This window comes from Ovis canadensis, chromosome 20 (assembly GCF_042477335.2).
Source record: "Ovis canadensis isolate MfBH-ARS-UI-01 breed Bighorn chromosome 20, ARS-UI_OviCan_v2, whole genome shotgun sequence".
Taxonomy (NCBI): Eukaryota; Metazoa; Chordata; class Mammalia; order Artiodactyla; family Bovidae; genus Ovis; species Ovis canadensis.
The window spans coordinates 18,867,919-18,893,186 of record NC_091264.1 but is presented as its reverse complement, the minus strand read 5'-3'; the positions used below and the strand labels follow the sequence as shown (position 1 = coordinate 18,893,186).

Below are 25,268 nucleotides of genomic sequence, written 5' to 3'. Positions count from 1 at the left end.
GGATGGATAAAGGATCTTCAAGAATAGTCATCAGATGAATTCGTGCTTGCGTGCGTGCATGCTAAGTTGCTTCAGTTGTGTCTGACTCTTTCTTTGCGACTCTGTGGACTGTAGCCCACCAGACTCCTCTGTCCATGCAATTCTCCAGGCTAGAAAACCGCAGTGGGCTGCCATGCCCTCCTCCAGGGGAGCTTCCAGACCCAGGGATCGAACCTGCGTCTCCTGTTGCTCCTGCATTGCAGGCAGACTCTTACTGCTAAGTCACCAGGGAAACTCCATTAGATGACTATGCAGTAACTATTTATTTCAGTTTAATACACTTTACATTTGAAGGAAAGAAGGATATTCAGACCCCATGACAAAAGCAAACAAGTAATGAAATTATCAGATTGACTGGTCTTGATGGATATTTATCTTGAACATTAGGTAGGGCCTTTAAACGTGCACTCCTTAGCTTCCTGTGAGTTATCTTCACAGCATTTACCAACTGAGGCTATTTTTTAATGCATAAAGAGAGACCTAGATGAATGTTTAAAAAACATTAACTCATCAGATTTTCTTATCAAGAAACCTACATCATTTCATAACAACAAAGCAAATTCCTCTCTCTCTCTGTTCCCATCTCTCACACACATGGACACCCACACCTTTAAGCAACTTCCCATGTGAGTAAAATAAATTATCTCCTTTTATCTAAGGAAAGCCCATGATAATGACAAGAGATGTTACAGCCTGGCACTTTGCAGGGGTGGGGAGCGGGAACCACTTTAAAATTAACATACAAATTTATCCAGATAACAATAAACCACCAAAAAGTCCCCTGGTATAAAATCACTGGCTGGAACGGTGTTGAGAATGACCTACTTTGACTCCTTGACTTTTCTTTTGTAATTGAAGTATAGCTGATTTACAATGTTTACAATACCGTGGTAGTTCCAGAAGTAGTTCCAGCAACTTAGCATGCATGCACACACACACACACACATATAATCTATTACAAGATCCTGAATATAGTTCCCTGGTGTCCAGTAGGTCCTTATTGTCTATCTGTTTTATATCTTGTAGTATATATCTGGATAATCCCAAACTCCTAATTTATCCCCCACTCCCCTCCCTTTCTGGGCTGGTAACTGTAAGTTTGTTTCCTGTGTTTAACTCCTGGGTCTTCAGTGAAGCCATAGGAGTTAGGAGGCCACAGGACACCCAGAGCATGGCATCAGTTAGAAACAGACACGGAAAGAGAGCCCGCAGACCATGCTCCCAGGAGCACAGCCTTTCACAGCATGAAGGCCCACATGCTCAGTACCATCCCCACGGCAAGGCGTGGCCTCTGCGTCCGTGGGCCTTCTCGCTTGCCAGCACAGCTGAGATTTCTTCTTCCTAACATCTTAAAGCCACTCTGACACAGCTGACTGAATAAATGGGACCAGCTGATACAGCCCATGCATCAAGGGACAGTTTCTATAGTGGAAACAGTCACCTTTAAAAATACCAGAGGAAGGTGCTGTGAAATCTGCCTACTAATACAGGCTTATTAACAAAAATCCAGGCAAGTAAGACTATTTCCCCCCATGAAAAACCACTTCTGAGAAAGCTTTATTGAATTTTCTCCCGTTCTCAACAAAACAGAGAACAATTTGTCATTGATCTCAATGGAACAATATGGACCACTTAAAAACCACTATTAAAGCATTCTTTGGACAGTTTACTTTTATCTCGAAAAATATGGTGACATTATTGTTTCAGGATCACTTAATAAACATCTTAATAGGATACTTGGAAAGTGATGTTTTCTTAGCAGTACTCTTTACAAATAGGATCAAATAACCCGGCTGCGCCAGCTTCATGACACCTGTCATTTTAGGTCCCCCAGCATTCACAGGAGGATGCTGGGTGCCCAGTGCCTTCCCCCGTGCCCGAGAACATTCATCACGGCACAGTTACATGTGTTCTGGTTTTCGTATCCGGTTTCAACTTGGCTGTCAGGGAAATTAAAATGGAGGAAGTCTTCAGGCTCTAGAAGCAAGAGCCAGCCTCTGACCTGCCTCCAACCCTGCCTTAGGAGCACAGCACTGTAGATAAGAAAGGGTATGTCCTGGAATCTCTTAAGCCCCTGAGGGCCTGGCCAATCCCCCAGGGTGTAAGAAGTCTTCTGACTCACAAGGTGAAACAAACAGCATTGTAAAAATTAAACCAGAGAGAGACTTTTGTGTGCCAACTGATGATGACATCACTTTGCAGCCTGTGATTACAAGCAGCAGTCCACAAAGCTGCAATCTGAAGTCTTGCCCATGGGGTGGACACACTGCCCGGGACCCTTCCCCAACTGGGATTCCAGACTGCTGTCCACAAGGGACTTTCCAGCACCGTTTCATCTGGATGCAGGTGGTTGGCCCAATTTGGTGATGTATATGCTATTACTTCCTTCTTGGGCTCCAAACTCACTGCAGACGGTGACTGCAGCATGAAATTAAAAGATGCTTGCTCCTTGGCAGAAAAGCTGTGACCAACCTAGACAGTGTATTAAAAAGCAGAGACATTACTTTGCTGACAAAGGTCGGTACAGTCAAAGCTATGGTTTTTCCAATAGTCAAGTAAGGATGTGAGAGTTAGACCATAAAGAGAGCTGAGCGCTGAAGAAATGCTTCAAACCGTGGTGTTGGAAAAAAGACTCTTGAGAGTCCCTTGGACGGCAAGGAGATCAAACTAGTCAATCCTAAAGGAAATCAACCCTGAATATTCATTGGAAGGACTGATGCTGAAGCTCCAATACTTTGGTCACCTGATGCGAAGAGCTGACTCATTGGAAAAGACCCTCATGCTGGGAAAGACTGAAGGCAGGAGAAGGGGACGACAGAGGACGAGATGGCTGGATGGCATCACTGAGTCAATGGACATGGGTTTGAGCACAGTCAGGGATACAGTGAAGGACAGGGAAGCCTGGTGTGCTGCGGGCCATGGGGTCACAGAGACTCGGACACAACTGAGTGGCTGAACAACAGCACTGTTCCTATTTCTGTTCTTTTAACGACTGTACATCAAGATTAAGCCAAATAATCTAGAAAAAAATGAAACTGTTTTTGTGTACTTGTGTGTAACAAGTGGTTTGTTAATGAGTTCTTCAAACGTGAAACTTAAGTACTGGCTTAAAAATTCTCTGCTTTAAGAAATTTTTGGTTCAGAGAGACGTGTACCAGTGATTTGTTCATTTGTGGCAACAAACAGTGACAAACTGGGGCAGCCACAGAGTGGCCGGAAAAACCAGGAACAGGTTGTGGGTGAGGCTTTCTACCATGGCCCAGATGGAGCTGGGGAAGGTCATTATTTAGCTGGAATGTGACTATATGTGTTCACTGAAACATCAAGTTTCTTTGCTCTTCACTGAGATTAAATCAATTCAGTGTGTTTATAATAATTACTTCACGATGATCAGAAGATCTGATTGGCTGTTGGTGACATCATAGGAAGGCTGGTGTATATTCCGTGTATAGAGTTGGTATGTCTTTGAAACAGTAAAAACATGAAAACTTTAATATTCTATTTGATAAGGTAGTTTTGATTTGAAGACAATCTTGAGCTGAGAATCTTCAACAGGAGACAGTGATAGGGAACACCAAAGGGACCTTTTCTTTTTGTCTGGGAATGTATGATAGTGTACACAGAATTTAATGTAATAACACGGTACTCTGGGTTATCAATAGTAATAGAAAATACATCAGTCTTTAGACATTTTAGTCCAATGACTAATATTTAGAAACAGGAAAATGATTCAAATTATTTTAAAACATAGCTAAAGTAACCCAAAAGGTAGTACCTTTTCAGCAACTTGTAATACTTTCACTGAAAGTAAATCACTGAATTAACACTCTTGGTTCTGAACAGTTTTTATTTTCAATCATTACATTTGGGTTGTATTAAATATGAATTAACTTTATCCTTTCAAGGATATTAACAGCTATTTCTAAGGTTAAATTTTAGGGGGAAAAAGAATGGAACCCTAAAACTCCGTCTTATCTAGTTTATATAATCCATTATGGTCCCAGTGAATATAAGGCATCCCTACTGGGCAACTGGGGAATAGCTATGAAGCTTCAGAAAGACTCAGAGGGCAGCTTATTCTATACCATGAAAAACCGTTGAAAGATTTTTCCCATGACATAGGTTAAACTAAAGCTCCCTGGTAGAGTAATGACAAACTGCATTATATTCCAAAGTCTGTAATGGAAATAGGTCCAGTACTGTGGTGCTTTTCTGATTCATTTTTAGAAATTATAGCAAACTACTAGTGTTTTTTTTCTTAACTCCATACACGTTATTCCACTGAAGACAATAATCTTCCTAAAATATTATGTTAAAACTCATGTTCAACCAAAGCTTAAGGCCCAGCAAAAGTTAGATTGAGATCTGAATTAATTTACAACTACGATCAAGAAAGATATAATTACTAAGACAAGGAAATGTTTGGTTCCCTTTCAGAAGCAGTGGTGCTGGAGGTTAACTGTTCTCATCATTATCCTCATCCTCGTATCTACAGATCTGTTTCGACAACTATAGTACCTAACATATTCTTTAAGTGTTCCTGGTGTTCTGGATCAAGATAAATAATGATTGATTGACACACGAATGGCTAAAACAGATGTGATACATATACAAAACGGAATACTCAGCCATATAAAAGAAAGAAATAAGGCCACCTGCAGGAACACGGGTGGCGATAAAGACTGTCATACTGAGTGAAGTCAGTCAGATAGAGAAAAATATCAAATGATAAACCTAAAAAAAAAAGACAAATGCACTTATCTGCAAAACAGAGACTCACAGACAGAGAAACAAGTTTATGGTTTCCCAAGGGAAAAGGTGGGGTGGGGATAAACCAGGAAGTCGGGATTACCAGATATACACACTACTATACATAAAATAGATAACCAACAAGGACCTACTGTACAGCACAGGGAACTAGACTGAAGATTCTTAAATAACCAATAAGGGAAAAGAATCTGAAAATGTATATATAAATGTATATGGGGGAGAGAGGGATTAAACAAAAAATATACATATATGCATATATATATATGTATAACTGAATCTCTGGCTGTACACCTAAAACTAACATGATATTGTAAATCAACCATACTTGAATTTTAAAAAGTCAGGAAAACAAACATAAATGACAACAACGGATGGTTATTCAAGCCACCCAAATCAGTCTACAGCAAAGATGATTTGAAAGTTTCCCAGAAAAAATGTAAGATGTGCAATGTGATGAATAAAGTTGACCAAAACACTGCACTATATTCACGAAACATCCAGGCTCTCTCTAACACTTCCCACCTATGTGACCCTGGGAATGTGACTTCCCCTCCCTGATCTCAGCTTTCTTACAATAACATGCAAATAATAACAGGACCCAGCTCTCAAGACTGTCAACTGGATTAAAGACAGTCTAGTGTTTGCTCAGTCGTGTCCAACTCTTTGCAACCCCATGGACTGCAGATGGTGACTGCAGCCATGAAATTAAAAGATGCTTCCTCCTTGGAAGGAAAGTTATGACCAACCTAGACAGCATATTAAAAAGCAGAGACATTACGAACAAAGGTCCATCTCATCAAGGCTATGGTTTTTCCAGTAGTCATGTATGGATGTGAGAGCTGGACTATAAAGAAAGCTGAGCACTGAAGAATTGATGCTTTTGAACTGTGGTGTTGGAGAAGACTCTTGAGAGTCCCTTGGACTGCAAGGAGATCCAACCAGTTCATCCTAAAGGAAATCAGTCCTGAATGTTCACTGGAAGGACTGATGTTGAAGCTGAAACTCCAATACTTTGGCCACCTGATGCGAAGAGCTGACTCATTTGAAAAGACCCTGATGATGGGAAATATTGAAGGCAGGAGGAGAAGGGGACGGCAGAGGATGAAATGGTTGGATGGCATCACCGACTCAATGGACATGAGTTTGAGTAAACACCGGGAGTTGGTGATGGACAGGGAGGCCTGGCGTGCTGTGGTCCATGGGGTCACAAAGAGTCAGACACGACTGAGTGACTGAACTGAACTGGACTGTAGCCCACCAGGTTCCTCCATCCACGGGATTTTCCAGGCAAGAATACTGGAGTGGGTTGCAATTTCCCTCTCCAAGTGTTATGCTTGACACATAGAAGCCCACAATAAATGTTAACTGTTGTAATGGTTATTTTTCAGCACATGCGCGTGTCACACACACACAGAAAACAGAGTTAGTGACTGTGTAAGCTACTATCTTTATTTACCATAACGTTCTTGTTCTTTTTTACCAATGTCACTTGCATACCAAGTGAAGATAACTGTCTCCTTGGAAACTTTTATTTCAATCACTGGGTTTTTGGAGACACTGAAGGTGTGTCCTGGTATTATTATTACTGAATTTCATTAAAAGCAGTCAACTCCTTCCAAAGTAATCAGAAAACAGATACAGCATGTCAAGTGGCTTATTTCAGAAGACACGATCCCTTTGTTTTTCTTCACAGTCAAACACTCTCCGTATCCATGAATGGAAACGATGCTTATTGTTTGCAAAATACTTTCAAAGAAATAGTGATTTTTTTGTTCTTACAGATAGTTGAAGTAGTGAAAAGAGATGAGGCCTGCTCTTTTTTTTTCCTACACAAAGGCACAGAAAATCTAGGGAAGAGGGACCACTTCACGAAGGCCGTGAACAGAGTCAACCTGCAGCAGGGCAGAGACCCTCTGATCACTGTCGTGTGAGCATCCAGCCTTGCTTGCTGGGCTCCACAAAAATCCCAGAGACTCACTCCTCAGAGCCTCCACCCAGTCTTCCAAGTTGCAATGGCCACAGCATTTTGTTTTTCTAATACAGAATTCTCCTATATGAAACCTTTATTTTTCAAACCACAAGTATGACAGTGTGACAGAGAAATGAAGGGGGTCAAGTCAACAGTGAGGCCGCTCCTTCCACCTCCAGAATCGAGACCCAAATTCAGAACCGCAGGCTTTTAAGCCCTGCAGGGACGGGGCTTCAAAGGCACTGCATAAACAGCAGATAATCATGTTAGTAACAAAGAAAAGAAAGAAGCTACTTTGAAGTTACTTTTCAAAATTCAGTCACCTAAAAACAATGTCATGAAGAGAAGCAAAGGAAAGGCATTGCCAAGTACAGTAGCAGAGAATTTTGAAGTCTATTTGATTTATATGCGTTTCTCCTGGGAAATGATTTCTAGGTTTGCAAATTCTGTTTGTATTTCATCCTATCTGATGTTTCATGGGCTGGCGGCGGGACTCAGCGTCACACCGGCCTTTACTGCAAAGCAGAATGAACCTCGTGGATGGTCCCCCAGCCACCCCACAGGCTCCTGTCAGTCCTGAGCAGCAAAGCCTGGGCAGCCAGGACCTTCCCTCTGTCCCCATCCAGATGGGATTCTGTGCACGACACCCTGATCAAGGCCACATCACTGACCCGGACCCTGGCACTGACCTCACCACCCTCTCCCCGCATTCCCATCGTCAGGCATCACTGCTGCTGCTAGTGAGAAATGCGTACTCAGCCCAAGTGTACAGCCCCACGTGTACTCAGCCCAAGTGTACAGCCCCACGTGTACTCAGCCCAAGTGTACAGCCCCACGTGTACTCAGCCCAAGTGTACAGCCCCACGTGTGCTCAGCCCAAGTGTACAGCCCCACGTGTGCTCAGCCCAAGTGTACAGCCCCACGTGTGCTCAGCCCAAGTGTACAGCCCCACGTGTGCTCAGCCCAAGTGTACAGCCCCACGTGTGCTCAGCCCAAGTGTACAGCCCCACGTGTGCTCAGCCCAAGTGTACAGCCCCACGTGTGCTCAGCCCAAGTGTACAGCCCCACACGTACTCAGTCCCATGTGTACAGCCCCAAGTGTAAACTGAAAGTCAATCAGTCGTGTCTGACTCTTTGTGACCCTTTGGACTATACAGTCCATGGAATTCTCCAGGCCAGAATACTGGAGTGGGTAGCCTTTCCCTTCTTCAGGGGATCTTCCCAACCCAGGGATCAAACCAGGGTCTCCTGCATTACAGGTAGATTCTTTACCAGCTGAGCCACAAGGGAAGCCCCACCTGTACTCAGTCCCAGGGTGCTCATAATCCCATCAGAAATAATTTACTCCCAATAGTCTGGGGCATGAGCCCAAAATCTTAAGTTTTATAGACCCAGGATTACAAAAGGGAACTCTGCTTTTAAAAGAGGAACTTGGGGAAAAAACTAAGCCAAAAAGAAGAAGAAGACCATGAAAAGGAAAAGAGGAGAAGAGACTGTAATTCACCATGAGAGAAAATGCAAGGACACAAGCACAAAGGGCAAACACTCGTGATGGGCGGAGGCACTGGTCTCCGCGGTCGAGTTGCGGGAGCCGTGAGCGACGTCAGAAACCGACGCCAGGCTTCCCTGGAGGATCAGCGGCAAGGCAGCAGCCTGCCGACGCAGCAGACAGGGTTCAGTCCCCAGCCCAGGAGCTCACACGCGCCATGCGGCAGCTAAGCCTGGGTGCCACAGCCCTCGGGCCTGTGCGCCAGCAGGCAGGGCGGCCCAGTGCTGGGCACCTGGAGCCTGCGCTCCGAAACCAGAGCAGCCACCACGATGGGACGCCCACGCACCGCCTCTGGAGAGCAGCCCCGAAAGCAGGGAAAGTGCCCGCACGGCAACGAAGACCCAGCAGAGCCAAATGCAAATGAATAAAAACTTTAAAAAATAGACACCAGCTTTCCAAGCACCCTGTGACTTCCTAGGTCATCTCAAGCCTTATCCCACAAGAGGCCAAAGCAGAAGCAGAAAGACACACCCACCCTGCCCAGATACCCCCTACACGGATGCTCATTTGAGCTCCAATACTGCCTGGTGATCCTACCTGAAGATGCTACAAAACAGGCCACCTCCTTCTCTGTCAACCAGTCTTTTTTTTTTTTTTAAATGGAAGTTTTATTTTTTATTATTACTATTATTTTTTGGTTACGGTGCAAGATATGTGGGATTTCAGTTCCCTGACCAGGGATCGAACCTGTGCCCCCTGCAGCAGAAGCACAGAGTCTTAACCACTGGGCTACGAGGAAGTCTCTATTCCCGTCTCTGAATAACCAAAATGCAGAATACAAAGGAAGCACTCCCTACCTTGAACACATCGAGCTGCTGATTAATTGTCTCTGTTTCCATGCCAACGGGGCCTTGAGACTCCTCAAGCTTCTCAGCCTTCTGGAGCAGAGTGGAAAACTCCTGGAGTTTGCTGTAGAATTCCTCAAGGCGCACAATGGTCCCTTCGACCTGCTCTTTCCTGGCTTGTGCGCGGTCCCAGAGCTTGTTGCACTGTTTGCTTAAAGCCTCCAGGTCCCGCTTGATGCCGACGAGGTCGGGAGAGGCTTCCTCCGTGGCCAGCATCATCTTGCAGGTCTTATTGGCATTGGCGTTGTTTGTGATGAGCGTGTCCAGCTTCTCCAGGAAGGCTCTGATGGCTTCTTTCTGCATCTGCAGCGTCTCCGTGTCTCTCCCAACTGGGGCCATGCCGTCCAGCTCATCATCAAACTCCGCAAACTGAGAAAACATCTCTCGGATGGTGTTCTGGAAATGGCCAATGCCCTGAAGCTTGGTTTCTAAGAACGAGCACCTGTCGTCCACCTGCTGGCTGAGGGCGCCGTGCTCCTGCGCTAAGGTCTCTGCCTGGAGCAGTACCTCGGAGGTGCCCTTGGAGTCGGAGGCCTCCGCCACGAGGTCCCGGGCCAGCCCCTGGGCCAGATCCACCTGCGACTTCAAGGTCTGGAGGGCCTTCTGCTGGGTCTGCAACACGGTCAGGGACTTGCTGCTGTGAGCCTGGGGCCCCAGGGAGTCGTGCACCGCGAGCTGGTCCTTTGCACCCTGAAGCTGCCGCTGAGCTTCTTTGGAAACTTCCTGGAACTCTTTAAACTTCTGGGCCATGTTCTCAAGGGAGAATTTCTTCCTGTGCACCTGCTCAGTGACCGTGTCCACCTTCCGGAGCAGGTGCTCCCTCTCCTCCGCCACCACCTCCTGGTCTGCCTCACAGACGCCGAGCAGGCTGCCGGCTGCACTGCTCAGCTGTTCCACCAGCCCGAAATGCTGGTCCATCTCCTTCTGCAGAGCCTTCAGCTGGGCGAGGGCATTCTCCGTCTCAGTGGGATCCAAGCTACACTTGATTTCCTCGAGGCTGGCTTGACATCTGTCTACCCACGGCCTGAGCGTGTCCACGTGCTCTTTATACTTGAGGGCTCTCTCCAGCGTGTCCTTCACCCTGCCTTCCCGACCCTTCACCTGCTTCTGCAGTCCATCCCAGCTGGTTTTGATAGTGTTCAGCTGTGACTGCAAGGCTACCTTCTCAGACCCTTGGGTTTTTAGTAACAGGTTTTCGCCTTCCGCAATGGTTTTCTCATAAAGGTGAGACTGGGCGGTCAGCGTTTTCCTGAAGTCTTTCTGATCTTTCACTAATGACTCCAAGACCTCGACTTTGGCGGATATCGGGGGAGACTTGTTTTGTTCTTCCTTCTTAGCATCCAGCCAAGCCTGGAAATCTCTAGACATTTGCTGAAATTGGTGAGAGCTGGCACAGGCTGACTGAAGGTGCTCGACATGGGTCTCTAAAAAATGAAATCAGACAGGTTGATTTTACATCAAAATGTTGAATGAACCTGTGAAAAGCCAAGGGAAAAACCACCAAATAGAAACACAGAATAACCTAAACGCAAAGGCTACTAGCACCGACATTACGCACAAAGAGTGGGTGGGAGGGCAAGAGATGGGCTCTACAAGAAGACGAGAGAGCTCCGTGGCCAGATGCCACAGCCACCTCTATCCCAGGGCAGAGACGTGACTACTGCTCAGAGCTCCGGGTGATGCTGATAAACAATTCACCCCTTATCAGCTGTGACCTTCCGACCTCTGTGATTTTCCCCCCCGCTGCAGCATGCAGGATCTCAGTCCCTGGACTAGGGACTGAACCTGTGTCCCCTGCATTGGGAGTGAGGAACCTAACCACTGAACCACCAGGAAAGTCCCCACCTGTGTAATTTTTACCCATCACTTGGGCAAAATAAGGCAGTCTGCGAGGACTACAGGGTTCTGGGTTTCAATCAGCCTGTTATGTGCTGTGCTGCAGGGCCCGGGGCGAATGACTGAAGCCCAAGGTCTCATTTCCCCAAGTCTGAGCCAGCAGCACTGACAGAAGCTGTCTCGGGAGTGAGGGGACCCTGCATGCACTGAGCTGAACGCCAGTGATGGAACAGGGCTCCTGATGAGAGTCATCACCACCGCGATCGTCACAGGTCGTGACGATCTGCTACCCACATCACACCAGAATCAAGGAGCAAGCCTGAAATGGTTGCTCTGATCAGTAAACAAATCCAATCCATTACTAACAAACATAACCCGGGTGTCGCGTGTTCCTCTGCAAACGACACACACAGAAGCCCGCGCGCTCCCCTCTGCCTGGCCCCTCTCAGCCCAGAAACACTGCGGCGGGCGAGAAAGGAACGGGCAGGGTGGCTCTCTCCCATGTGTCTCTCGGGAGAGGCTCCCATGACAGAGCCAGATGAACTAACTGCGGGCAAGAAAATGACACCAAGCCTTTCTGATAACTGTTCATCTCCTCTCCCGATGAAACAAAACTGTGGCATAGCATTTACGTCTACACTTGTAAAGCTCAATTTTCCTATTGTTTTCACTGTTTTCTTTAAAATGAAGTATAGGTGATTTATGAAGTTGTGTTAACTTCTGCTGCAGAGCAAAGTGATTCAGTTTTACATATACACACTTTTTCACACTCCTTACCATTATGGTTTATCCCAGGACACTGAATACAGTTCCCTCTGCTATACAGCAGAACTCTGTTGTTTACTCATTGTACGTTATATCCTATGATAAACCATAATGGAAAAGAATATTTACAAAGAGTGTGTGTGTGTGCGTGTGTGTGCGTGCGTGCGTGCGTGTGTGTGTAAAACCAAATCACAGGCTTCCTAGGTAGCTCAGGGGAATCCGCCTGCCAAGGCAGAAGACTTGGGAGACATGAGTTCGATCGCTGGGTCAGGAAGATCCCCTGGAGGAGGGCATGGCAACCCACTCCAGTGTTCTTGCCAAGAAAATCCCATGGACTGAGGAGCCTGGCAGGCTACCAGTCTGTGGGATCACAGAGTCGAAGACGGAGCACGCACGCATAACTGAATCACTCGCTGAACAACAGCAAAGCTAACACAACACTGTAATTAACTAAACTTCAACAACAACAAAAAATTTTTTTTAAATAGTATGCATCTGCTAGTCTCAAACTCCCTCACCAAGACTCCCCTATCGCTCTCCCCTTGGCGGTCTCAAATCTACTCTCACTCTCTGTAAGTCTGTGAAAACCAGTCGGGGGCACCTGAGATTTTCCCGGGCCAGCTGTGCAGTGGCCTGAGCCCGCACCAGATCCCCCTGGCACCTGCACGTCGGCCAGGATCCGCCCTCCGCGTGCCCGAGACCGCCTCCTCGCACACACTTCTCACTAGCGGCAGGTTCTCTGCGGGGGCCTGATCTACCTGACAGCTTGGCTTGTTCACGGATCCCTCTTTCTAGGACATACATGCATTCACAGAAGACACACACACCTGCTTTCTGCTCCAGATCCTTGAACGATTTTAAGACGCCTTCCAGCTGCCGAGTGAGCTCGGCTCTCAGGTACTCTTCTCGGACCAGGGCTGCCAGGTCGTCGCCCAGGGCCTGCGCCGCTCTGATCCGCTTCCCCTCCTGCTCCACCGCCTGCTTCAGCTTCTGGGCCGTTTCCAGCTGCTGGCTCATGGCGTCAGGGTGTGCGCTGCCGTCCACGCTGCTGCTGAGCTGATCGTCCAGGTCAGCCAGCTTCTCGGACAGGCTTCTCAGCAGGCTTTGATACTGGGTGCTTTTCCCAACGGCCTGGTCGATGCGGTCACACCGGTCCCTCAGCTGGCCTGTGAGGCTGTCCCATTTCTGGGTCACGGCCGCCAGCTGCTCCTTCACAGTCCCGTGGAGGGATGGGTGCTCCCCAGGTCTCTGCAGGATGCACTGGCCGGCCGCGGTCAGCTGCTCGTACTGCGGCTTCCTGGTGTCGAACTCCTGCAGAAGAATCTGAGAGAGAGACAGCGAGCGAGGGTAACTAAGCACACAGATGACTGGAGAACGAGTCACAGGGAACACGGCTTTATGTTTCTGCGCAGAAATGAGAGTTAACTGTCTAGCTTTTATTTTTGCTTTTGTTACCGCTTTCCTAGCTTTTATTTCAAAGGCAGTGTGATTATCGTAAACTAAACCCAAAGGGCAATGCTGCCTCACAGAGCTAACACTTGGTCTAAAATAACATCCCCCAAAGGGGGAGGAAAAAATAAATAAATATTTTCGCTAGTCTGGGGAGAAGGAAGAGAAACTCATGCACAAGTTCTCACACACGAAGGGAAACACTGAGTTTAGACAAGTTCACACACCCTCGCACCAAATTTGATTTTTCCTACTTGTACTTTTCTTGTCATAGGAATTTTTTGAATGCTCTATAGCATTTTACACCAAAAAAAAAAAAAAGGCACAGTGATAACAGTATCAGGCTATACCGCTCATGGTGCATTGATTCACAAAGATTGCTTTTTAAACCCAAGATTGATGTGTAGGCTTTTTTGTAAAGATTTAGCCAATAAATCACATCATTCCAAGCGTGCAGGCTCACAGAGGTTTTCCCTGTAAAATGGATAATCTCCAAATTGTCCTCTTAATGTAATATTTTCTCTATCTCCGGGAGACCATGGACAATTATTTCTCAAATATTTCTTTACCTCTTTTGCTTCCAGCCTATTCAGGTGAAGAACGTACAAGCTGAGAACAGCATGTGAGTCAGCTGCCTGGACTGATTTGTATTTTCAGAGCAGGGATCAGCCTCCCCACACTAAAACCACCCCCCGCACCGAAAGGAGCTCCCGGAGACCCCACATCTGCGCCATCTGCACCTCCACAGCCCTGATCATTGCCTGGCCCAGATCCGCAGCTCCGACGGGCATGGGCCGCACTCCCTGAGCCCGGGTCCGGTCCTTGCTCCGTTCGCTGGCATTCCTGTGGTCATGTCTGACTCACATTTTATCAGTTTTTCCCGTGTGGATTTATCTGCTCCTAATCAGATGAGTCTAAGTAACCTTGTGGGTTTCAAGGTTCCCTCTCTGCCTCCCTTCTTTCTCCTCCTCCCCAGCTTGGGGCTGTTTTGCATGACCTTTCTAAGTTTCCTTATCTACTACCACAATCAAAATGAATCAAACTCCAAAGGAGTCATGTCTAAACAATACACTAGCTTCTCATAAAAATGCTATTGCTCATGCAATCACATTACTACTTCAAAGAAGGTCCTCTTTAACAGGGGTCTGTACAAACCACAATATGAATGAGACAGTCAGTGACCATCCATGGGCTCCGTGGACCACTCAGGGATGCTCCAGCGCTTTGCTCCTCTGAGGTCCCCATCAGCATCACACTAGCACCTCACGGGCGTGTGATACATCACAGATGCCCGCCCAGGCAGGGAGAGCACACACTGTCCAACGCTAACGTATTTCTCTTGAAAACATCCATCTTGTTAAGTCACAGAGACTCACCTGCACTTGCTGCCTCTGTGTGTTCAGCATATTCGGGTCAATTGACAAGGGCCCAAGGACACTGACCATCAGTTCTTTTTCCACAAGCCACTGTTTTAACTGAGCCTCCACAGTCTGGAACTGGGTTAGATTATTTGAGGATTCTTCCAGCTTTTGTTGTCTATCAACTGTCAACTGATTGAGTTCTTGCCACTTAGAATCTAAAAAACAAAAAAAAATGATAAAGGACGCAACAGAGGTTTGGTTTTTGTACATTTAACACAACTGTATCTTAATGAGGATTACGTAACAACTCCAAAGGATCCCCAATGACCATCACTCCACCCTCATGACTCTCCCTATACAGTCTGTTAAAAAGCCTAACCTAAGGGTTCATTGCGTTTAACAATACAAATTTTATGGTCTTGAGGGTTGTACGTCAGTTGAAGTATAAGAAAAATGAATTTGAATCTGATTTTGGAAGACGTCGTAAATTATGGGATACTCCTAAGAAACCTCACTCCTTCTAGAAGTCCTATAAAGTTTGTTTATTCACCTAGAACTGACCTACTTAGAACAATGAACATGTATCCTTTTCTTTAATAGAAAACCTTCAATGACCAGTTCGAGGTAAGTGATCCCCAAGTACGTATACCCACGGCTAACCATGCCCTTCTATGCAAACCAGTAGCCCACTGCTTGGAAGTTACACCAAGAAATCTCACCAACCCTTTAAACTTAACATTGGGGAAAAAAGAAAGCTATGAAATTCCTATCTGAACCGGTAGATTTTTCCAGCTTTTAGATTTTTCTTGAAGGTTCTTCTCTCATACATCGTGAGATGCAATAGTTAAATGACACTCCTATGTCCTCGATCACCAAACCTTAAAGCCAGTTCTTCCACTCCCAATACCTGAACGCTACGTGGGTCCCAACCCTGTTTCACCTAGACCAGTGGTTCTCAAACTGGAGCTATGTCAGAGACCCCTGGAGTCTGCTCACACAGGACTGGGCCCACCCCCAGGGACTGAGGAGCAGGTCTGAGTGAGGCCTGAAGGTGTGCTTCTAACACGGCCCCGGGGTGCTCAGCTCTTGCTGCCACAAGCATGTCACGTGCACACCCAGACCAGCAGCCGTCTACCCCGCTCCACCGCTACCCAGGACCCTCAGCTCCAGCGAACTTGTTCTTACAGAATCTCCCTTAGACATCACTGAACACGTCACTCCTGGGCTCAAACCTCTCAATACGTCACCCACCACCATGCAGATGGCAAAATCTAACCACCTGCAGAGGTGCCCAAAAACTGGCCTTGTCTGCTCACCCCAGGGGGTCTGTCCTCCTCTCGTCTGCACCGCTGGCCTCATACCCTCATCCAAACTGGGCAGGCGCACGCGGGCCCGTCTGCCCACAGGCTCCATCCCGCCTTCAGGACCCACTGGGTCTCACGCCCTGCTAGGATGCCTGCCTGTCACCCCCGCCCGGAGGACAGCAGGCTCCCTGGAGCCAAGTTACTGACTATCCTTGAACACCAATCACTGCACAGTCACGGAAGCTGTGATGAGCTGTGACAGACTGCTTTTTAGCCAGCATAATGTACCACAGAGCTGCTTTTCCTATAACCCAACCCCTGAAACCTTCCTAAACGACATCATTCCACGCGGCCTGTTCTAGTCAGTCACAATCTGACAGCTAAAGGATGCAAGTAAACAATAAATGAAGAAGAAATATCAAGATCTTATCAGGAAGCTTTTTGAAATATACATTCCTCACTCCCACCCTTATTTTAAGATGCTTTGATAATATTCTCCCAAGTAATTCTGATATTCTAGGCGATAGTCACTGAAATAGGGCCCAATTAATTATAAGACAACAAGAGTTTCTAGCAAAATAAACCCTTCAACTTTAAGATCTTTTAGGATGCCTCTTTTTTTATTGCAGCAGAGTTGATTTTGGAGAAGGCAATGGCAACCCACTCCAGTACTCCTGCCTGGAAAATCCCATGGATGGAGGAGCCTGGTAGGCTGCAGTCCATGGGGTCGCTGAGGGTCGGACACAACTGAGCGACTTCACTTTCACTTTTCACTTTCATGCACTGGAGAAGGCAATGGCACCCCACTCCAGTACTCCTGCCTGGAAAATCCCATGGACGGAGGAGCCTGGTGGGCTGCAGTCCATTGGGTTGCTAAGGGTCGGACACGACTGAGCGACTTCACTTTCACTTTTCACTTTCACGCATTGGAGGAGGAAATGGCAACCCACTCCAGTGTTCTTGCCTGGAGAATCCAGGGATGGGGGAGCCTGGTGGGCTGCAGTCTATGGGGTCGCACAGAGTCGGATATGACTGAAGCGACTTCGCAGCAGCAGCAGAGCTGATTTACAACGTTATGTCAGTTTCAGGTGTACAACAAAGTAAATCAACTACACATGTAAGGATGACTCCTACTAAACTGAAACATACTTCGAGACCTCTAAGTTCACCACAGCATATCTAACTCTAAAGAAAGGACAAGGTTTAGCTGAATGTAATGGAAGAGCCCACAGTGAAATGACGCTTGTGACGAGTAAACACGTTCACTATGCGCCACTGTTTGAGCTGCACACACACTGACTCACTGAATTCTCCAAACAGCACTATGACGTACAGAGAATGGCTCACTGTCTTACACTCATTTCAGTATCATCACAATAAGGAAAGGGGGTGATACGACAACAGGGACTGTGGAGGAAATTCTGCGTCTCCGAGGAACGGTGCACCCAGGGACAGGGTGGGAACGTTCACAGCGCTCTTCATGAAGAGCAAAGCCCCGACCCCGTGGGGAGCGGCCTCCACAGGCCTGTCAGGCAAGGGCCCGGGAGCACGAAGCAGAGACTGGCAGGGTCCCGCAGGGAACTCCGTGGCAGAAAAGGGCACCCATCTTTTCCAGACAAATAAACTAAAAGGACTCTCTAAAATATAACAAAGCATAAAAAATTAGAGGCACCCAAAATCTAGCTTAAAAAAAAAAAAAGACCGTAAGGAAAACATGTGACTCAATGCACAGCACTCTAGTAACCAGTATCTACCTTCTTTGTAAACATAAATTTCGTTACTGTGTTTAGTGAGAAAACCAAAAGATATGCCAAGGCCCAGCCCCAGACAACACGAAATGACACTTCTGAAATTGCAAAAACAGATTCTGAAACGTGGAAGCAGATCTCAAAGTCAGGGGGACTGTCGGATAGATGTTTTCTAATAAACATTATGATTTTTTAAAAAATGCCTGGGCTTCTATCGGAGGCCTCTGGTGTAAGTGGTAACGTACCTATTTCCGCCAGCATCTGCCGCCACCTGGGGGCCTCCGGCGTGTCCGGGTTCTCCTCCAGCAGCTCCGTCAGCTTGTCCTTCAACTCCTGCACTTTGTTCACATTCTGCTTCAGTTCTGCCTCAAACAACTGACGAGGAAATAAAAAAAGTAACTGCATTAAAGCATGTCAACATCAACAGACAAAGACACAATTATAAGAGCGCTTTTTTCTTTAACACGACCAAAATAGGGGGAAATATCCACAGTCAGAGGTTGAAGTGAATGAGGACCGGATTCAGGAGTCAATTATATTTTCTTTTCTTCTTTGCAACTATTCTTCAACTAGCTGAGGAAAGAATCCCAAAGAAGAATGCTAGAGAGCTCACCCCACCACCTGGGAACACTTTCATATATTCTCAAATCTCTTAGGAAAAAGAAAGATGACACCGCTAAGACTGTAATTAAACAGAAAATCAGTCTTGAGAGAGGCTGTAAGATTTGAGACTCTACTAGTGAATGAGCAGCTTTCTGGATAACACATTATAGAGCTCAAAGATAAGTCAGTCATCTGGAGACATTTCTGCCGGCACCACTAGCGTATAGAACCATTTTTCAGCTAATCCTGTCAACTCATCCTGACAGCTGTAGAAAGAAATACTGTCTATTAAAGAAAGGGAAAGCGTGCACTCCCCTATTTTACACTGGACAGAACAGACTCCTAATACACCTAGCCCTTAAGTACGTCTTTTCCAATAAGGACTGGCTAAAATCCCAGACTTGAGCTGCAAAGTCAAAGTTGCTTGCACCCAACAGCTCACTCATCTTTATAACATCTGTGGGTAAAAACAAGTGACTGTTAGGATCCATCTCTACAGAAAGGCACGTTCAACAAAGCTGGCCCACGACTTGCTGATGGTTACAGAGCGGGAAACCAGACCCTGCTCGTGAGCCCGAGGGCGCATTCTGGGCACTGATCGCTCCCTCGGGTCTCCCGTAAACGGACTCACGGACGATACCTTGTTCTGTTCGACTTGGCTTTTCACAGCCTCCGTGTCCACAGGTGTCGGAGCCTGATGCCACTTCGTGGCAGTGCTGCTCATGGTCTGCAGCCACTTCATCATGGCACTGGACTCCTCCTGAGCCTTCTGCAGTCTGGAGAGCTTGGTGCTCAGCTCACCTATTTTGTCCTTAAGCAAGAGGCCAAGATCTTCATAGCCATGGCTTATGTCGGTCATATCCTTTTTAATGGATAATAAGCCTAAACATAAGAAAAAAATTAACACACACATTTTCAGGGTATTTAGAGCTCCAGAAATAAAAACTGGTTTTACGTGCTATTTCCTTCTATTAGGTTGGTCAAAAGCTTGTTAGGGTCCTTCCATAGGACGTTACTGAAAAACCCGACCGAACTATTTTGGCCAACCTGACATGTGGTCAAAATTAAATGTACTATGATAAAGTCATAGAGCTTTTAGAACTAAAATGTCACCATCATCTTACAGTGCTACTTCAAGACCAATGCATTAGGGACACTGCCTAATACTGATGAAATGAGATAGATATTTCCACATGGAATAAACTACCCAAACCATGAAATGTTACATATTAATTCCTCAGGTAGCAAATTAAAAAATAGCTCAAATAATGTTATCCCAAGTGAGAAAATACCTCAAAATAAGCCAAAAGAAGGAGACATGAACCAAATGCCAAACTGAATGACCAGATTTTACCTTCAAATGGACGAAACTGCATAGAATGTTATATAAATATGTTATTTATGGAGAACATGATTATTCTTATATCATTTTAATTCAAAGTTTGAAATTTTGATGTAACTACTTTTTGCACCTAAAAAGATTTTCTCTTTCTCAAAAAACAAAACAAAACAAAACAAGTTATTTAATTAAGAAACATTTAAAGTTACTATTTACCTTTATTTGCCAAAATTTCCTGAGTATCTGTGGCTGTTCCTTCACCATTTAACATTACGCCACCTGCAAAAATATTAAAACTGCAGTCATCATAGACTTCTGTCATATTACATGTGTATTAATGGCAAGTGGCATTAAGAAAAAAAAGTCGCTCAGTCACGTCAGACTCTTTGCAACCCCATGGACTGTAGCCTGTCAGGCTCCTCTGTCCATGGAATTCTCCAGGCAAGAATACTGGAGTGGGTTGCTATTCCCTTCTTCAGGGAATCTTCCCAACCCAGGGATCAAACTTTCCTGCATTGCAGGCAGATTCTTTACCATCTGAGCCATCAAGGGAAGCCCAGGTGGCATTAAAGCAAACCTCATAAACAGTAATTATTTTAAAATGTTATTATGTTTTAAAATTTAAAATACTGATTCAATTTCAAAATCAAATGAAGGTTTAAAAGATCAAGCTATGCCCTCTCTTCTGTATAAAATAACATGATCAATTTAAACTCCACAGTTTCAGAAACTTTAGATTACTGATAAATTAATCATTAACTATTAATCTTTAAGACAATTCAATTGATGCTTTTGAACTGTGGTGTTGGAGAAGGCTCTTGAGAGTCCCTTGGACTGCAAGGAGATCCAACCAGTCCATTCTAAAGGAGATCAGTCCTGGGTGTTCTTTGGAAGGAATGAAGCTAAAGCTGAAACTCCAGTACTTTGGCCACCTCATGAGAAGAGTTGACTCATTGGAAAAGACTCTGATGCTGGGAGGGATTGCGGGCAGGAGGAGAAGGGGACGACAGAGGATGAGATGGCTGGATGGCATCACTGACTCGATGGACGTGAGTCTGAGTGAACTCCGGGAGTTGGTGATGGACAAGGAGGCCTGGCATGCTGAGATTCATGGGGTTGCAAAGAGACACGACTGAGCGACTGAACTCAACTGAAAAGATAATTTTGGGGTTATAGTTGCTTTAATGCTGAAGTTATTTTAGTGATACAGTCACTGAAGCACAGTAGCTGGTTACAGTGTGTATGGCTCGAAGCATAAATGCCTGACGGACGGAAGAACATCCGCCTCAGTGTAAGGGACTGAAACTGTCTACTGCAGTGACAGTCTTCTCATGGGCTTACTGAAGGCGGAATACTGTAAAAAGGCGTGAAGGGAAAGTCAGAAGTAAAAGAAACCACACTGAATCGACACAGGGGCAGGAGGCGCAGGGGCTGGGGCACTGGGCCCTGGTGTCCGTCTCACCTGAGCTTCAACCAGCCCACCGATGACCCCGTGAGTCTGCACAGATGCATCCAGCCCTCCCTGCTGCTGGGGAGAGGAAGACCTGGCTCACGAAACCCCAGTGGGAATTAAAGACAGGCACCCTACTGCCTAGAAATGGGAACGGCTCGGTGAGTGGTAGTAATTATTTCTCGTTAATTCTATAAACATCTAGCAACGGTATCTTTTTTATAATCAAAGTATTTTTAAAGAGATCAATTAAGACTTTCTCATACAAGTACACCTTGGCTCTCTCTCCAAAACACATTTCCCCCAACTGCACACACGAGAACAAACCTGAACGGAAACACTTACGTGTCTGAGTCTTAATCCAAGTGTTATCCCCTGAAAACAGAAATCACACCCCATGGCATTGCAAACGGAAGTGAATATGCCCTGTAGACACTTAGGACTAATTCCTACCATGCTTGGGAGTTGTTAAAGAGCAGGGAAAAAAATGTTTTTTGCTTATTACAAATACAAAGAGGACATGAAGAACTAATATAAAACACCACAGAATTCCTTCCCTTTAAAAAAAAAAACAAACCAAAACCTTGACACTTCAGGAAATCTGATTAGCAGAGAAAGAAGCGATCATCACACACATATACTGTGAGTATTGCCTGAAATGGGATTAATAGAGCAGAATAAACAGTGTAGGGAAAGAGGCCCAGCTGAGCGCCAGCCTCACAATGGGGACAGTCAGGGGTGGAAAGAGCAGATAAACCACAGAGGATCCTCAGAAACTCTCAGAATAAAGATGCGAGATCTGCCTGCAGTCTACTCTTGGATTATTTCAAATCTGATAGTGACAACAATATAAATATGCTTTAAACTTAAAACCCTATTTACAACTTAAATTTTAGAACCCTTATTTATATAAGACTCTCCCCTTCTGTTGAGAAGCATGGTAAGACTGTGATTCAGACACGCTGGCTAACATAAGACAGGACTGTTTTCTTTGGGAATAAAAGAATAAAGCAGATGGGAATAAATTAAGAGAGGTCCACTTGACAAAAAAAAAAAAAAAGCAAACCTGTTTTCTCCCCTTACTTCCTTCTTTCCCAGAAGACCAGACACATTTCTTTATCAAATATTTCAAATAGAATTTCTACATTTCCACCAATGAAGGTAAAAACAAACAAACTGGAATCTAATCTTTCCCCTTTCCCAATATAATGCTCCTTATTCTTACAGACGAATTTGGCTACATTTTAAATCGTAGTGAAACCCAAGAGATCTGAAATTTGAACAGAACAGACACTTTTCTGTGGCAGCATTCAGTGTGTTTAGACATGTCCTATTTCTTGTCACTTTCCCTTTGTATTTCTGAGGTTATTTCATGCATTAAGTAAAAGAAATAACATAAACACCGGAAATAAACATGGGTGGACCCAATTCTTTTCCCACAAATGTAAACAACACACATACCTGACTTAACTGCTGCTATGGTCTTCGCGGGGGTGGTTACGGCACTGATCAAGTTACATAGTGAGTTCCCGCTGTTGCCGACTTTCTGAATCTCCGGTGTTTTTAAGCTCCACTTCTCTTGTAATTTCTTGAGATATAAAAATACATTATTTTTCAGTCTTAGTAATCTTTTCCAAGTTACACATTATAATTCAGGGTCTTAAACATATCTTAAAACAGTGACGATTGTGGCTTCTGACTTATGGGAGAGTGGGTGGAAGAGAAGAACAGCATCTCTATTCGTTTCAACAGCCCAGGTGACTGTTAACACTGCTGGTAGTGAGGAGCAGGGTCGGGTCCATCCTGAATTCTGCTCCCAGCCACAGTGGAAGCTGGGCCAGCCCCAGCTGCCCTGAGTTCCAAAGTAACTGTCAACTGTAAGTGTGCAAACGGTACTAGGCGACGGTCAAGCTACAAGAAGAAATGCACTAGAAACTGTTCTTAAAAATGTAAATTCAGAATTCCACTTAATAGTGAATTTTAATTATCAAAATTTCAATGACTTTTTAAAATATCTAAAACTCATCTTATTATTTTCTTCCAGCATTGGAATCAATAAATAGAACATACACTTTTTAACTTTAAATAGTACATAACAAAGGAGATCCAAGCAACCCAACAAAATTTTAAAAAGAAAAATTAGACTACATGGTGAGTGTAAATATACAATAAACAGTTGGAATAAATATAAGGACAAAAGAAAAACAATAAACATGCATATGTTAAATAATAAGATTCAAAGTAGAAACACCTGTATTTTTATATAAAGCACATAAATGACAAATAATCAAAATACTCATGGATATCTACTCAAATTATACATACCTAAAGCTATCACAAAAAGAATAAAAATAGTGAAATCACAGAAAGGCACTAGATAAATATCACTCAAAAGCAAACAACAATAATGTAAAAACTTCAGTGACTTTTAAAAAATACACAACTCCACAAATTTAGAGTAGAAATCTTGCCATACTGGTCCTAAGTTTTAGACCTGAGTCAGATGACAATAACTTCTATCTTCAGATACTGGTTGGAGTGATTATGTCCAAACTAGGGCAAAATGCAGAACTGAAGAAAAGCATCTCTTATTAACATGAGGAGAAACAGTATGAAAAATAACTGAAACTAAGTAGAGACATGGGGTGAAAGCAACTTGGACCACTTAGCAACTCACTGATACGTCTCTCTGAAAAAGCAAATTGGCTGCAAGTCTGTGTCCTTTAAAAGGTTCGGTTAAACCCATGTCATGGTTTACAAATTTCACCAAAATACACCGTATATTCGTGAAGATCTAACATGAATAGGAAGCCTCTGTCCCTATTCCTATTCCTATGAAAAGGAAACCTGCCATTCCTGACACCAGCAAACGAGAACCTGGTATCAAATACGGACAGTGATTCACCTTGGTTTCTTCCAAAGATTTCTGCAAATCTTCTGCACCAAAAGAAGGCTGCACAACGGGAACTCTTTCTGTGGTTTCTTTTATCCACGACTTTAATGATTTAACCAGGACTTGAAAGGTACTCATCTGTTCTTGACAAGAAGATACTGCTTCTTTTCTAGATCACAAACATCGTTGACAAATTTCAGCCACAAAGGGAGATACCCCAAAGGACTCATAACTATTAAACAAATTATTACTCCTATATCAGATTTAACATTAAGAACAACAGTCTTCGCCCATGCACATGCCAACCCTCAGATATAGGAGGAAAGATTTCCTAGGTGGCAAGTGAGATCAGTGAAGCCCTTGTCTGTTCTCAGTGGCGTCCGTAGAGCAAGACAGAACGGTTATGATGTCTGTAACCCATATGGAACAGCTCTCTACAGTGCTACACAAACTCTAAAGGCCATATAAACATCTTTAACATGATTTAGAGTCAGTGTGCTTTGATCTGTCTGCTTTATATGGTGCTAAACGCCAGCAGGCTGAGACCCAGAAGGGAAACACCAGTCACCGACGTGCGGGAAGCACAGCGCCACCCAGTGGTGTTTATGCCGCATTACAGTCCAGTCCAGTCCAGTCCAGTTCATTAACTCAGTCGTGTCCGACTCTGTGACCCCATGGCCTGCAGCACGCCAGGCCTCCCTGTCCATCACCAACTCCCAGAGCTTGCTCAAACTCATGTCCATCGAGTGGGTGATGCCATCCAGCCATCTCATCCTCTGCTGTCAATTTAGTGGGCGGGTAAACTGGTCTTCAATGGACATGAACTTAGACAAATGCCAGGAGACGGCGAGGAACAGGGAAGCCTGGCATGCTGCAGTCCATGGGGTCGGGAAGAACTGGACATGACTTGGCAAATGAACAACAAATTGGGTCTTTAGAGAGGACAGGACTGAGTTTCTAAAACACAAGGTGAAACCTAGTGATGCTGAATTTTAATGGATGCCTCCCCTACAGGTACTCAGAAAGTTCCACGGTGAGCTGTACACAGACCTCCCCGGACACGCAGCAGCAGAGATGGAGGGTACCCGCCTGGCACATGCAGAGCTCTGAGGAGGGGTCTGGCAACTGGATTTGGCCCCTGGATACTTTGTGGATCGTGTGTGCTCACGTGCAGGGGTGTGGATTATCGGCAGAGTCCGCGGCTGCTAAACTAATCACTGAGGACCTTGCGGTTTTACCATTGGGTCCATTTGACAGAAAAAACCACCTAGATTTACCCAGGGAAACCAAGATTATTTCTTCTGTGCAATGTGAACTAAATGGGATGGAAATTATAGCTCTGTGAGTA

At 45.1% G+C, this 25,268-nt stretch overlaps 1 protein-coding gene across 10 annotated transcripts in view; it reads right to left on the bottom strand.

Annotated features, from left to right (window-relative positions):
* Window positions 1–25,268, bottom strand: part of DST (dystonin) — a 525,807-nt gene that overhangs the window by 92,043 nt on the left and 408,496 nt on the right. For all 10 annotated transcript variants that reach the window (XM_069564068.1, XM_069564074.1, XM_069564071.1 and 7 more), the window contains 8 exons: window positions 23,933–24,089; window positions 22,489–22,615; window positions 19,794–19,856; window positions 18,879–19,120; window positions 17,881–18,010; window positions 14,599–14,798; window positions 12,601–13,096; window positions 9,125–10,596 (listed from right to left, as the gene is read on the bottom strand). In XM_069564068.1, the coding sequence (XP_069420169.1) occupies window positions 9,125–10,596; window positions 12,601–13,096; window positions 14,599–14,798; window positions 17,881–18,010; window positions 18,879–19,120; window positions 19,794–19,856; window positions 22,489–22,615; window positions 23,933–24,089 (2,887 nt within the window). The remainder of the gene's footprint in view (window positions 1–9,124; window positions 10,597–12,600; window positions 13,097–14,598; window positions 14,799–17,880; window positions 18,011–18,878; window positions 19,121–19,793; window positions 19,857–22,488; window positions 22,616–23,932; window positions 24,090–25,268) is intronic.